This window comes from Nannobrachium achirus (assembly GCF_963921795.1).
Source record: "Nannobrachium achirus genome assembly, chromosome: 1".
Classification (NCBI taxonomy): domain Eukaryota; kingdom Metazoa; phylum Chordata; class Actinopteri; order Myctophiformes; family Myctophidae; genus Nannobrachium; species Nannobrachium achirus.
Genome location: NC_137810.1, coordinates 18,781,725 through 18,797,160, shown reverse-complemented (window position 1 = coordinate 18,797,160; position 15,436 = coordinate 18,781,725). Strand labels below are relative to the sequence as shown.

The window sequence follows — 15,436 nt, the reverse complement described above, 5'->3', positions numbered from 1 at the left end:
AGCAGATCTACAAGCTCGCAGCGTGGCACTCGGTGCCGCGCTGTGAGCTTGTATATCTGCTATTTTTCACTGGTTAAAGCATTCAATAATTCTAGGCCTAAATGGGTTTTAATGTTGCAACACAAGCTCAAGCTGATCTTTATTGAAGGGTCACCTCTGTCCCAACATAGAGCTTGGTGTTGATGTCTTCCAGAGGTTTCAGTGTTTTGGCTGAGGGCACTCGGAGCAGCCCATACTCCGGGGCCACCTCTGACCTCTCTGCATACAGGTGGGCCCGGTCTGGTAGGGAACATGTGACGGGTCGACATAGTTTAACAAATGCTCTTTCAGCTTAGGTAGAAATACACAGATTTATTTATTAATGTATTTCATCACTGTCGGGCAGAAACCTCGTATCTCCAAGTTTCAAATTAAGCAAGTAAAGCCCTGCTTCATAATGCAAGACTGTGGCACAAAACTAGTGAAAATAGCAGATCTACAAGCACACAACGCCTCAGGCGTTGTGTGCTTGTAGATCGTCTATTCTCACTATTTTAAATCATTTTTAAAATGATAAACACAAAATGAACGGTTTTGGACATACAGGGTTTCCACCCGACAATGACGATTTGTTAGTTTTTCGACTTCACCAGGACCTGTTGATAAAATACATGGGACACAATAACCATTTATAACTAACTAGATATAAAAATGAAAAACATATGATATTGTTGGAGAAGTGGATGCTTGTCGTCAAACCATGCTAACACTGAACACTGTGCAATAATCCCAGTGATTTCATAAATTGTTTTGGCAGAAAGTACTTGCACACATTTCATATTAATGGGGACTCAACACACCATATTATGTCAAAAGCAAAAGCAGAATCATTCAACTTAAACATGAGAGGCAACCGTGGAGGATTCAGTGAATACGGAAGCGGTGCGTGCGTGCATGGTCAAAGTCCATCGTTTCATCAAGGACAATTGCCACCTCAGACCTCAGCCACAATCTACCACAACACCACCTGCCCGAGGTAGTTTTTAACCATAGGATTATGTGGTTGTTGTTTTCTTACTGTGCACGCTGCACAAACTGCACTTGAAACAGCCCCTTAAAGGGGAAGACCACCCTTTCAATATTGAAATATGTCATTAATATAACCTTAGAGGGGTTGTGTGGAAATAGAAAAAAAGTTCCCCCCCTTCTGTGTTGCCTAGAACTGGAGGATTGATTTTGGGGTTTGTATTGTAAAGTACAATGTGTGATGTCATCAAGTTGTACTTTACAATATAAACCCCAAAATCAATCCTCCAGTTCTAGGCAACACAGAAGGGGGGGAACTTTTTTTCTATTTCCACACAACTCCTCTAAGGTATATTAATGACACAGTTCAATATTGAAAATGGGTGGTCTTCCCCTTTAAGAAACATTGTACCTGCTGCAATTTGTTCTTCACCTGCATATGACGCTAATGTTTAAATATCATGTACTGTAGATATCTGCTTTCACATACGCTATCTGTATATTTGTATATATATCTGCTTTCACATATGCTATCTGTATCTGCTTTCACATACGCTATCTGTATATTTGTATATTTGTTTTTATATTTTCCCTTTGCTCTCCCTACTCGCAGAATACAACCAAGACGACGGAGTCTGCACGAAAAAAAGAATTTAACAGACTGCATTTATACCTGTGAGTCTGTGTTGTGACAAAATGGACTGGTTCTGATTCTGAATAGAAATTAGGACTGTCATTTGACCATCAGCAGCAAGAACAAAGGGGAGTAAGAGGAGAACAGAGGGGGAGTAAGGGGTTAACAGAGGGTGAGTAAGGGGAGAAGAGAGGGGGAGTTAGGGATGGAACGACATATGTAGTTGCTTGTAGGTTCAGGAGTGGAGACCCACCTCTGCTCATCCATGCCACTTCCCTGTCACAATCACCTCATCACATACACCTGCCTCACTATCTCCTGGCCAATCCAGTCGCAATCACCACAGTATAAAAGCACCTGTGTTTGCCTCCCCTACCTGTTTGTATCTGCAAAAGTAGAAACCAAACTCTACATCGTTTGATGCTCGTTTGCGTGTAAGTTCACTTGCTTACAAGCTAATTCCTTTGTCTCAAGGTAAAGCCTTTGTCCTCCAAGCGCGTTGTTTGTTCCAAGCGCGTTGTTTGTTTAATTTGGTTAATTGAATTCTTTGTTGTTTAAGTTTAGACGTTTTGTACATATTTAAGTATAGTCTAGGCTCGGCCTCGAGGCCGTCCACAATGGACAAGCTTTTTGTGAATGCGTCCGACGACGAACTGTTTTCGGACGCGTCGTTTTTTTCAATCGCTGAAAGCAGCCGTTCGAGTGCAGCGGACTTCCAAAGTCCCTTTCCACCAGCACAGCCGGTCGCAATCTCGCCTAGCCAGCCTTCCACCTCGCGCCGAGATGCACCTGTGACCGGCGGCCGTTCGCAGGGGCTCGATTTGCCTCTGCAAACTATTTCACACTGGACGGTCGCCGGTCTGCAGGATGTTCTATCAGCGGCCGGCATTCCATTTTCGCGAACGGACCGCAAAGCTTAATTTGTTTAAAGCGGTCATGGCCTATTACCGTGGCACTGACCACCGCGGCGGCGGCTCAGCTCCCACCACCGCTCGTCCAGCTCCGCCTCCCAGAGCCCTACGTTCCAGCTCTACAACTCGTCTATCCTCCTCCGCTCCGACTCCAGCCTCAGCTCCGACTCCTGCAGCTCCACCAGCTCTTCGTCGACAGGTAAGTATGCATCCCCCCTCCCCCCGCTAGGCCGGGACCTAGCCGCCCCCCCTCCCCCCCCACTAGGCCGAGACCTAGCACCCCTCCCCCCACTAGGCCGACACCTAGTCCCCCTCCTCCCGCTAGGCCGAGACCTAGTCCCCCTCCCCCCGCTAGGCCGAGACCTAGTCCCCCTCCCCCTCCTGCTAGGCCGGGTCCTAGTGGGCTGGCGTCCCAGCATACCCCCCCCCGCAAACGTACTGCTAAAAAGCGGCACATTTTGCCTTCTCCCTCCTCCTCTTCCTCGCACTCCCACCGGCAGCCACGCTCCCACTGGCAGCCACACTCCCGCCGGCAGGCGCGTAATCGCACCTCGCCTCTCTCTAATCGCCCCCCTCCTCCCCCCACTAGGCCGAGACCTAGTCCTCCTCCCCCCACTAGGCCGAGACCTAGTCCTCCTCCCCCACTAGGCCGAGACCTAGTCCTCCTCCCCCTGCTAGGCCGAGACCTAGTCCTCCTCCCCCCGCTTGGCCGAGACCTAGTCCCACTCCCCCCACTAGGCCGAGACCTAGTCCTCCTCCCCCCGCTTGGCCGAGACCTAGTCCCACTCCCCCCACTAGGCCGAGACTTAGTCCTCCTCCCCCCACTAGGCCGAGACCTAGTCCCCCTCCCCCCACTAGGCCGAGACCTAGTCCCCCTCCCCCCACTAGGCCGAGACCTAGTCCTCCTCCCCCCACTAGGCCAAGACCTAGTCCCACTCCCCCCTCTAGGCCAAGACCTAGTCCCACTCCCCCCGCTAGGCCGAGACCTAGTCCCCCTCCCCCCGCTAGGCCAAGACCTAGTCCCACTCCCCCCGCTAGGCCGAGACCTAGTCTTCCTCCCCCCGCTAGGCCGAGACCTAGTCCCACTCCCCCCGCTAGGCCGAGACCTAGTCCCGCTAGGCCGAGACCTAGTCCCCCTCCCCCCGCTAGGCCGAGACCTAGTCCCGCTAGGCCGAGACCTAGTCCCCCTACCCCCGCTAGGCCGAGACCTAGTCCCGCTAGGCCGAGACCTAGTCCCCCTCCCCCTGCTAGGCCGAGACCTAGTCCCCTTCCCCCCGCTAGGCCGGGTCCTAGTGGGCAGGCGTCCCAGCACACCTCCCCCCCCCCCCCCCGCAAACGTACTGCTAAAAAGCGGCACATTTTGCCTCCTCCTCTTCCTCGCACTCCCACCGGCAGCCACACTCCCGCAGGCAGGCGCGTAATCGCTCCTCGCCTCTTTCTAATCACCCCCCTCCTCTCCCCACTAGGCCGAGACCTAGTCCACCTCCTCTCCCCGCTAGGCCGAGACCTAGTCCGCCTCCTCCCCCCGCTAGGCCGAGACCTAGTCCGCCTCCTCCCCCCGCTAGGCCGAGACCTAGTCCGCCTCCTCCCCCCGCTAGGCCGAGACCTAGTCCGCCTCCTCCCCCCGCTAGGCCGAGACCTAGTCCGCCTCTAGGCCGAGACCTAGTCCACCTCCTCTCCCCGCTAGGCCGAGACCTAGTCCGCCTCCTCCCCCCCGCTAGGCCGAGACCTAGTCCGCCTCCTCCCCCCGCTAGGCCGAGACCTAGTCCGCCTCCTCCCCCCGCTAGGCCGAGACCTAGTCCGCCTCCTCCCCCCGCTAGGCCGAGACCTAGTCCGCCTCCCCCCACTAGGCCGAGACCTAGTCCCCCTCCCCCCGCTAGGCCGAGACCTAGTCCCGCTAGGCCGAGACCTAGTCCCCCTACCCCCGCTAGGCCGAGACCTAGTCCCGCTAGGCCGAGACCTAGTCCCCCTCCCCCTGCTAGGCCGAGACCTAGTCCCCTTCCCCCCGCTAGGCCGGGTCCTAGTGGGCAGGCGTCCCCAGCACACCTCCCCCCCCCCCCCCCGCAAACGTACTGCTAAAAAGCGGCACATTTTGCCTCCTCCTCTTCCTCGCACTCCCACCGGCAGCCACACTCCCGCAGGCAGGCGCGTAATCGCTCCTCGCCTCTTTCTAATCACCCCCCTCCTCTCCCCACTAGGCCGAGACCTAGTCCACCTCCTCTCCCCGCTAGGCCGAGACCTAGTCCGCCTCCTCCCCCCGCTAGGCCGAGACCTAGTCCGCCTCTAGGCCGAGACCTAGTCCACCTCCTCTCCCCGCTAGGCCGAGACCTAGTCCGCCTCCTCCCCCCCGCTAGGCCGAGACCTAGTCCGCCTCCTCCCCCCGCTAGGCCGAGACCTAGTCCGCCTCCTCCCCCCGCTAGGCCGAGACCTAGTCCGCCTCCTCCCCCCGCTAGGCCGAGACCTAGTCCGCCTCCTCCCCCCGCTAGGCCGAGACCTAGTCCGCCTCCCCCCACTAGGCCGAGACCTAGTCCCCCTCCCCCTGCTAGGCCGAGACCTAGCCACCCCCTCGCCAAGTGCTTCCACCCCGGTACAATAATCAACCTAGTCCTCCTCCTCCCCCTGCTAGGCCGAGACCTAGTCCTCCTCCTCCCCCCACTAGGCCGAGACCTAGCACCCCTCCCCCAACTAGGCCGAGACCTAGTCCTCCTCCTCCCCCCACTAGGCCGAGACCTAGTCCTCCTCCTCCCCCCACTAGGCCGAGACCTAGTCCTCCTCCTCCCCCCACTAGGCCGAGACCTAGCACCCCTCCCCCAACTAGGCAGAGACCTAGTCCTCCTCCTCCCCCCGCTAGGCCGAGACCTAGTCCTCCTCCTCCCCCCACTAGGCCGAGACCTAGTCCTCCTCCTCCCCCCGCTAGGCCGAGACCTAGTCCTCCTCCTCCCCCCACTAGGCCGAGACCTAGCACCCCTCCCCCAACTAGGCCGAGACCTAGTCCTCCCCCTCACTCGAATTCCTAGGCATCACCCTCGACACCGTAGCCTTCTAAGCTTCCCTTCCCCTAGAGAAGCTTAACCGCATCACCCTCCTATTGCACAATTACATTCTCACTCCCCACTGCACAAGCGCCAGCTGCTCGCACTACTCGGTCACCTCAATTTTGCCCTCCGCATTATTCCCCAAGGCCGTCCATTCATTTTCCACCTCCTCGCCACAGCCACATCCGTCCCCAACATGCACGACCCTGTCCCTATCACCGACTCCTGCCGCACTGACCTCCGCCTCTGGTGTCACCTGCTCGAGCAATACCAAACCATCATTTCCAACCCAGACGACATCCAATTGTACACAGACGCCGCCCCCTCCATCGGCTACGGTGGCTATTATCAGGGCCGTTGGTTTTCCGCTCCATGGTCACCAGAGTTTCACGCCATCACCCCCCCATCCACTCATCCCATTGTCACAAGTGCACTTCTTTGGGGATCTGAGTGGTCACAAAGAGGTTTCGGCAGTTGGCGCCCGACGCGGACCTCCATCCCACTCCCATACCTCCGTTTTCCACAACCACGTTCACCTGAACCCCCAGCTCCAACACCTCATCATCCAGGCCCGTCACCACATCATAAACGGCTTTTCCCCCTGGACACTCTCCAGCTACCTTACCGCGTGGAACTCCTACAAGAGGTTCCACACCACCACCGGCGTCCCGTTCCCGTCCTCCGACGTCTCCATCATCGCCGCCTACCTCTCCTACGCTCACTCACACCTCCATCTCCGTACCTCCACCCTGCACGTCTACCTCAGCGGCATCAACTTCTTCTTCCGCCTGATCGATGGACATCCAAGCCCGGCCATCTCTCACCCCCACATCACCATGCTGCTCCGTGGTCTCCAGCGCAGTGAAGTCCAGGTTCCCCCCAGTCGTCACCCACTCACCGCTGACCTACTGCTCCGCTGCCTTCTCACACTCCGAGCTGGATACCTCACACCCTATATCGCCTCAACCCTGGAGAGCATGTTCCTGCTGGCCTTCTTCGGCTTCCTGCGGTGCTCCGAACTGACGTCCTCCTCCTCCCGTTACGACCCTTCAATCCACCCGAGCCTGGCTGACATCGTTTTCCACTCCTCCGAATCATTCACATTCAAACTCAAACACAGTAAAACTGACCAGCTGGGGCGCTCATCCACCATCCACCTATTCAGGTTAGACTCACCCCTCAGCCCTTACGAACCCATCCACCGCTACATCACCACGAGACGATCCCTCAATGCCACTCCTCACGACCCCCTATTCATTACCGAGACCGGTTCCATCGCCACCCGATTCTGGTTCCACCATCACCTCCGCCAGATACCGTCCCTCACCGGCCTTCCTCCACAACTCTACTCCGGCCACTTTCCGAATCGGTGCCGCCTCCACCGCAGCCAGTCAAGGTCTGTCAGATCATCTGATCCGCATCCTCGGACGATGGTCTTCCCACGCCTACCACTCATATATCCGCACCAACATTCACAACGTACGCAACGCTCACTACCACCTAGGCCGTCCGTAGTACCCAGTCTTTTTGTCAGGTGAGCCAGGCATCTTTTGGGGAGTAACGGAGCCGAGGCCTGAGATAGCTCCCGGGCTGAGCATCCTCGCCATCACTCCAGAGACGACCCCCACACTGCGTCTCACCATACCCTGGGCTCCTTCACCTTCGCACTACACTCACACACTCAACATTCACCTTCACTTCAATCAATAAACATGTTCAACTTGAGCAGAGGTGTGGTTTCTTACTAGTGAAATGTAGTTGCTTGCAACGTAGGTTCAGGAGTGGAGACCCACCTCTGCTCATCCATGCCACTTCCCTGTCACAATCACCTCATCACATACACCTGCCTCACTATCTCCTGGCCAATCCAGTCGCAATCACCACAGTATAAAAGCACCTGTGTTTGCCTCCCCTACCTGTTTGTATCTGCAAAAGTAGAAACCAAAGGCCCTCCCTCCCTCCCCAAACACCTAATCATTTTACAGTCCTTGCTCTCCTAACGTAATTTTTTCTCTCCATCCTCCAGGAGCCCAAGGCATGGGAGTAACGGAGCCGAGGCCTGAGATAGCTCCCGGGCTGAGCATCCTCGCCATCACTCCAGAGACGACCCCCACACTGCGTCTCACCATACCCTGGGCTCCTTCACCTTCGCACTACACTCACACACTCAACATTCACCTTCACTTCAATCAATAAACATGTTCAACTTGAGCAGAGGTGTGGTTTCTTACTAGTGAAATCACGATTATTGTGACAAAATAAATCACGATTTAGGAAATCAAAATCCATTATCCTGGGGAGGAACATTTGCCAAAAAATTGCAGATCTACAAGCTCACAACGCATCGCAACGCAACGCATTGTGAGCTTGTAGATCAGCTATTTTTTGGCAAAGACATTTGATAGAGAGTGGGAAAAAAAGACTGTATCAAGTACGTATATTATACAGTAAGTACCTTTTACCAATTATAGAGGGTTTAAAGTGGTACCAGATATGCAGCTCGGCAAATAAAAGGTGAATTAATTGATCCCAGTGCATGACGGAGGATGATATCACGATAAATTAAATCTCCACGATACGATTATCGTGAGTGTTTTTTTTATCACGATAAACGATAATATAGCTTTATCGTCCCATCCCTAGAGGGAGTAAGGGGATAACAGAGGGCAGTAAGAGGAGGAGGTGATGGTGGAAAACCAGTGTGCAAGAGGGGCAGGAGGAGAAGGTGAAGGGGGGCGGGAGGCCTATGGAGAGAAGGGGAGAGCAAGGTAAAGGTGAACGGTGAGGGTCAGCGGTGACAGAAGTGGCCTTTTCCCTCACAAAAGCCCTACTGTCTGTCAGGGACAGTGCAGGACAATCCATTCACACCCCCTTATCAGCGGGCTGCTCCCGACCACATCCCACCCGGACTCTGTTAGATTAGCTATCAGAGGTCAGATCAGATTACCCCATACCACACACTCTATACAGACACTTTCCGCTGGTTAAGATGTGTAAAGATACGAAAAATACAACCAACGTCTTTACAGATGTTTTTTTGTAAGCCCCATATGCAGAACATCGTTGCACGGCGAAGAGCAAAAATAGCCAATACAAGCTCACTGCGCATTGCTGTGCGATGCAGATCAGCTATTTTTGTAATTAAAAGAAATAGCAATAATTCATCTATAATGACATGCCCAAAATAGGGCAGCCAGGTTTAAAGTGGCCTGTTGCAACAGTCTCCACGTCATAACGCAATGTACCGAGCTAGATGTTATGTTTTTCTTCTTATTACTCACTCAATGTCTCGCTTATGGCGGGTGCCGTTTATCAATATGAGTCAAATGTTCCTAGGAAGCACAGAGGTTTTAATCGCAAAGGGATTCATTAAAAAAATATCATTAGACCGCCTGAGGGTCACATAAAAATGCAGCAGCTTTATTGCCTGAGTAAGTGAGCATATTAATTCTATAACTGCCAGCCTCCAAAGCTTTGTTTATGGCAGCAGACCCTCAGCCAGACAAAGGCAGGTCTCTTCTTGACCAGCCCAGACACACAGGAACATCTTTTGGCCCAGAGGGGCCTCGGGTAACATATTACAAACAGCTGACAGTCAACAAGGCTAATGCTGCACCACTATGAGGGCCTTGTCTGGTAGGTATTACTTAATAAAGTGCTATGAAACCAAAGAAGAGACGAGAACGGGATAAGAAGGGGCAAGAAGAGAAAAAGTGGACTTATGGGCCTGCTTCACTGATCACGGAGCTCACCGATCCAAAGCAGAATCCAATACAGGGTATGCACACTCGCTTAGATTACACACACGCACGCACACGCACACGCGCACACGCACACGCACAAACGCACGCACGCACGCACGCATGCACGCACGCACGCACGCACGCACGCACACACGCACACACACACACACACACACACACACACACACACACACACACACACACACATGGACACGACAACAGGGCAGGTTTGTGGTTGAAAATTCCATTATGAAAACTAGTCTTATTTGCTTATTTGACTTATTTTTCAAAATGTTTTAACACAGTAGGATATATTTTGTCATTTCTGTTGACCCACCTTCACAGCATTGTGAAGCATCACATTTAGATTATAGACCTACTATAGTAGGCCTACACACAGTATGTTGAGGTATTGTATGTGTTTCGAACATAACACTGGCTGCATGTTTGGCTGATGAGGCATTTCATGACATAAGTGTGCGTATTCCAGTGTATCATGCTGAATAAATATTGTTGTTGCACTGTCAAGTGTCAACCCGCAACAATGTTTTGTCGTAATACAATGTTACAAGACAGCCAGCCATCTTTCTTATTTGTGATCTAATCTCTGTTCTGTTCCGGTGGCAGGACTGGTAAACTGGAAGTCGAGTCATTCTTTCAAAAATGAAACTGTTATGTTTCGATGTGATAAACACAAATGCGTCTACCTTGCCAATGCCAACTTCAAAAGCACTTTCCGGCTCGATTTCACTTCTCTGTCAGGTCAATAACCTAATGTCAGTCAGTCAGTCAGTCAGTCAGTCAGTCAGTCAGTCAGTCAGTCAGTCAGACAGACAGACAGACAGACAGACAGACAGACAGACAGACAGACAGACAGACAGACAGACAGACAGACAGGCAGACAGACAGACAGTCAGTTAGCCAGCCAGTTACCTACATTGAATAAAAACCAGTTCATGACAGTTTATACTGACTCAAATCCCGGCACCCATACAAGGCAGCAAAAGAGATGCTCTGTTCTGTCTCTGAGGACTTGTCCACAAGCATATGGCTAGCGGCATCCTGGATGAACCCCCTGCGTACTGGGGTCAGGTGCTTCAAGTCAACTACAGTATGAAGGAGTGGGGTCTGGCAAACAGCGCAGTATGTGAGCGTGGCAAGGCTGAGCAGACTGCAGAACACATAGTCACCACCTGTCCCCTGTACAGAGTCAGACCACCTTCAGAGGCCGGCTTCTTCCAAGTGGGACGAGAGACAAGGCCATGGCCACACAACACTTGTGTTCATCATTTGACGGTGATGCACGATGAAGAAGACACTTTTTATTTACACAATACACATAGTTTGCCCACCTCGTTATGAATTTGGTGTGGAATGGCGAATGGTGTCAGACGCATGTTAAACTTGAACCAGGTCAGGTAGGTTAATGTGGCCTCCTGGTGGCGCTATAATAAGCCAATGTGAAAAGGGTGGCATTTGTTCCTCAACCTAGTGGGAATGTGTATGCAAAATGTCACGGAAATTGCACGCTGCGTTCGTGATTTGAGGCATTTTGTTTAAAACGGACTTGGAAGCCAATTATGTGAAATTATATGAAAACATCGGACAGATCTATCTTGATCACATAACCATAGAGATACTGTGTACCGATTTCCGTGATCTTTGGATCAAATCTGAAGGAGTAATATAATTTTTTGTTTTACATAAGTCGGCCTCCTGGTGGCGCTATAAAAGGCAGATGTGAAAAATGCAGGGCAGAGGTCTTTCATATAAACACAGACACATATAAACACAAGGAATGGACTCTCTCACCTGCATTGCTACCTGTATGACTGTCACAGGTGTTGTCTTCCAGGCTGACTTTCAAAGGGCTGTATTCCCCACTGTTATCAATCTTTGGCAGAGCAACCTATAGCAACGTGATGTAGATTAGAAGAAAAAAATGTACATCTGAATTATTAACACAGGCACAGGCACAGGCACGCAAGCACGGCATACCCGCTCACTCACTCACTCACACACGCACACACACACACACAAGCACTAAAAGAAATCATTGTTGTCAGGTTGATCAACTGCAGAGACAAGCGTCTGCTGTCCATGACAGAAGATCACCACCACCACTATCTGAGAAGTCCAAAAACAGTTCCCATACACTGTGGGTCTAGGCTGCAGATAGACGGATGGACGGACGGACGGAAGGACAATGCATATAGTACATACGTACTATGCCCTGTAGTAGGGCATTCACCAAATATTCGAATATTCGAATATCAAAGTCACTATTCGACGTTGTTCACCGAAGTCGAATATTCGACTTCCCTGACAAGCACTTGGAATTGTAGGTAATACATTTAATGTGGCTCGGTTCCGCAGATAAATATTGTGAAAATAGCAGATCTACATGCTCACAACGCCTCGCAACATGTAGATCGGCTATTTTCACAATGTTCACTTCTTGCTTAATTAATATTTGACAGTTTGGCCAGTCCTGTCAAATATTCGACTATTCAAATACTTTGAGGTTGAATAATTCGAATGCCCTAATACGTAGTATGTACGTATAGGACACACACTAGGCCTGTCCCTGACTAAAGAGTTCTATAGTCGAATCTGATTGACCAAATGTTGCCTATATTCGACTAAGAGATTGGTAATCGAATCAGACTCCCTTGATCGATTAGTGGACTATTCAAGGTCAGGCCTACTAACACATACACGCACGCACACATGTGCGCGCGCTGGCTTTACAGTATTTAAAGCCATACTTTAACTAGTGGTTTCCAGGTCAGGTCCAGGTGTCTGAAAGTCTCTGGGACACCATGGGGATTCTCCTGGATCTTCTCCTCAGCCCTCTGCTTCCTGTCCGTCACTGGGGTGACCCTCTGTGGAGCCCGGATGTCCCAGAACATCACACAACTTCGGGAGGAGCGAGAGAGAGAGAAAAAGAATGGAAGGATACAGGGGGCTGTATATTGATTGTCTTAAGTACCAGCTCTCATGACTTAACTTAAAGGCCTGTCCATACTGTCTCCGGCCACTTTTCATCTGAGAGTTCCGACATTCCGACGTGCAGCTTTCCGAACTCTAATTCGGGGGTCATGCTTTTCAGAAGATGCGAGTGGCGTCATTTTGTAGTTGAACCGGACATTTTCGACGAAAGGTTTGGTGGTCGGAGACAGTATGGACAGGCCTTCAAGTTAAGGCATAAGAACTGGTACTTAAGACAATCAAAATAGAGCTCATGATGTCATAGATAAAAGATTTAAAATTAAACAAAAACAACAGCTGAGAGCACAGATAGAGCATGATAGAAGTACAGAGGACAAAAAATAGAAACGCAAGAAATATGAGAGAGAGAGAGGGACAGTATCTGGCCTGGCCATACAGTACATGAAGACAGATGATAATATTTCAATCAGTATAATGAACAGAACAGGCATACTTGGACTTCATAATTCAAACGTACGTTCATAATTCACCGTACACCACTTGCATTAGTTGTGAGCTGACAGGTCTTCATATGATCAATGTTTTCTTACCAGTCAGGGGCGCAGGTGACAAGTTGAACACATACATTATTCTTGTTCTCGACTGGTACACCCATCCTTGTCACCTAGTAAGAGACAGAGAGAGAGTTAAAGAAATCAGCATATTGTAGACCCTAGTGATGTCAGGCATTGATAAGTGGTGGACAAGGCTGTTACGTAGATTTATGTAGCTTTAAGGTCCCTCTGGGGGCACTTTGACGATTGCCTTGTTTTACTTATACGGATGACTGTCAGTGTGTTTTATGACTCCTTGATTCATGACAGTAGGCTGCACAGTGACAGAAGACAAGCTTTTTATGAAACTCCTTGTTTCAAAAAATCCAAATCAGCCAAAAATCTCAGATTAGAGGTGATTTCATTGTCATTTTCGAGGGCATGCCTCTGCCTTTGATATCCCCCTCCCTGGTCATTGACTTTTATCACCGACGAGGATACAAAATATATTCTAGTCATACTGAATTAAATACAGTACATGCAGTTCCTTTTGGGATTTTTTTTTATAAAAGATACATGTTAAAGCTGTACTTTAACCATATTAACTATGGCATTCCTGCTTTGGGAAAATGTTCAACATTTATCAAAATAAAGAACTAGGAGAAGTATAGAGCTTATGGGTTAAGAAAATGCTAATCAAACCCTGATTATGACCCATCATGTTTTTCAATTCCAGTTACCGGTATGTTCCATAAAGCTCACTTTGGTGATTCACACATATTGTTCCTTTTCCCGAACCACATTCCTTTTCAGTGTTGTATTGCCTATCGCCACTGGCTTCTCACCTTTACCACCTCCTTTAATGTGCCCGATGGCACCCCACCTTCTGTTAAGACCTTTACTGTTCACGGTCAAGGGGCTTTTAAGCCTGGTTGGATTACAAACACTGAAGTCAGTGTTCCAAAATTAGACGGAGAAATCATTAGGGGCGATAAGGGCCTGACCCTTTTAAGTCAAAAGTGTTTTACTATCAGCGAATGAATTAGGTGTGGAGGCTTAAAAGCATCTGTTATGTGTTGAGTTGCACTTGGTGCTTTGGAGACTTTGTAAAAGTGTTTACTAAAGATATGATAAGACAAAGCCAAGTTGGCCTAAGATCAAGAAAATCACTGAACAATGTTTCCAATGTTCACCAGGATGTAGAAGCAGTACTAAGTAGTCCCACAAATAAAATATCTTATCACTATATATGTTTTTATACTCGACAGTCCAACAAAAAAATATCTATATAAATATTTATATGACTAATTCTACCTCATATCATATCTTCCCCTGACAGAAGAAAACATTGTGAGAGTTATCTAATGCTACTGTAACATTCCATTAAAGGACAACTTAGTTTTTTTACAACAAGGGTTCATATTTTAGATTGTAATTAGAGAAAAGAAAAAGTGAGTGTTAAAATGTTTTCATTTGCTTCGTTCTATTGTATCGCGTTTACCGTGCTAAAATGTAGGGCATGCGTACGCATGGGGGCATGCGTACAAGTGGCTAAATGTGTCTTTTTAGACACAATAAGCCAGCAGTTTCTTTACTGCTATTTACAGTAACACTTCTAGTCCCCATAAGTCACATCCAACCATGAAAGGTTGCGTTGTATCTTGGGAATGGGCTTATTCTGTGTAAAATGACATATTTAGCCACTTGTACGCATGCCCCCAACCACTGAAATAAGAATCTCTAAAACAATAGAAAGAAGTAAATGAAATAATTTTAACACTCATCTTTTATATTCTTTAATTGCAATCTAAAATATGAACCCTTGTTGTAAAAAACTAAAGTTGTACTTTAATGACTCACGCACCAAGTAATCAGAGTTCCATCTAATATTGCTCTCTTGACTCTCCAGGCCCCTTCAGCCCTTCTCCCCTACACTCCCCAAGACCCCTGTACCTCAAAGGTCTCCGGCAGCCATTGGACATCGGTAATTGGTGCTTTGTGACTGTTCTCTACGGCAGAGACGGCACTGTAGCGAACCACAGGGGTCTCATTTTCTCTCTTCTCTTCAAAGTCCTTCTGGGAGGGCAGACACAAAGGATGCAGTATTGAATGTTAGAGCATATGGAGGGAGAACTCAGACAACCGAGAGAGGCTGAGGCTTCCGACCAGGGGCGTCACAAGGGGTAGGAAAGTGGGACTGAGTTACTGGGGCCCAAGGTGGAGGGGCCCTAGTAACTTTATCTATTGAAAAATAGCAGATATACAAGCTATACGAGCTTGTAGATCTGCTATTTTTGAAAAGTTGTGAAAATCTTTGAATATATGTATTTTTTAAGCGAACATTTCTAACTCAAATTTTGCTTCTGGGGGTCCCTGGAACTAAATATTTTGAGATCGGGGTCCGTGGCCAAATACATATCATCTTGGGGGTCCTTGACATAGGTTTCTTGCACACATTTTCACGATTTTTCAAAAATAGCAGATATACAAGCTCGCAGCGCGGCACTCGGTGCCGCGCTGTGAGCTTGTATATCTGCTATTTTTCAATAGTTAACATTCATGGGGGGCCCGCAGTGAATCCTTGTACCCAGGGCCCAGAATTTGGTGTGACGCCCCTGCTTCC

At 49.6% G+C, this 15,436-nt stretch overlaps 1 protein-coding gene across 1 annotated transcript in view; it reads right to left on the bottom strand.

The window, feature by feature from the left end:
* Positions 1-15,436, bottom strand: part of dnai3 (dynein axonemal intermediate chain 3) — a gene marked incomplete at its 3' end in the record, with an annotated part of 41,834 nt that overhangs the window by 8,374 nt on the left and 18,024 nt on the right. The window contains exons 12-16 of the mRNA XM_080727582.1: positions 14,767-14,889; positions 12,871-12,944; positions 12,097-12,247; positions 11,141-11,237; positions 155-279 (exon numbers count right to left, since the gene is read on the bottom strand). Of these exons, the coding sequence (XP_080583708.1) occupies positions 155-279; positions 11,141-11,237; positions 12,097-12,247; positions 12,871-12,944; positions 14,767-14,889 (570 nt within the window). The remainder of the gene's footprint in view (positions 1-154; positions 280-11,140; positions 11,238-12,096; positions 12,248-12,870; positions 12,945-14,766; positions 14,890-15,436) is intronic.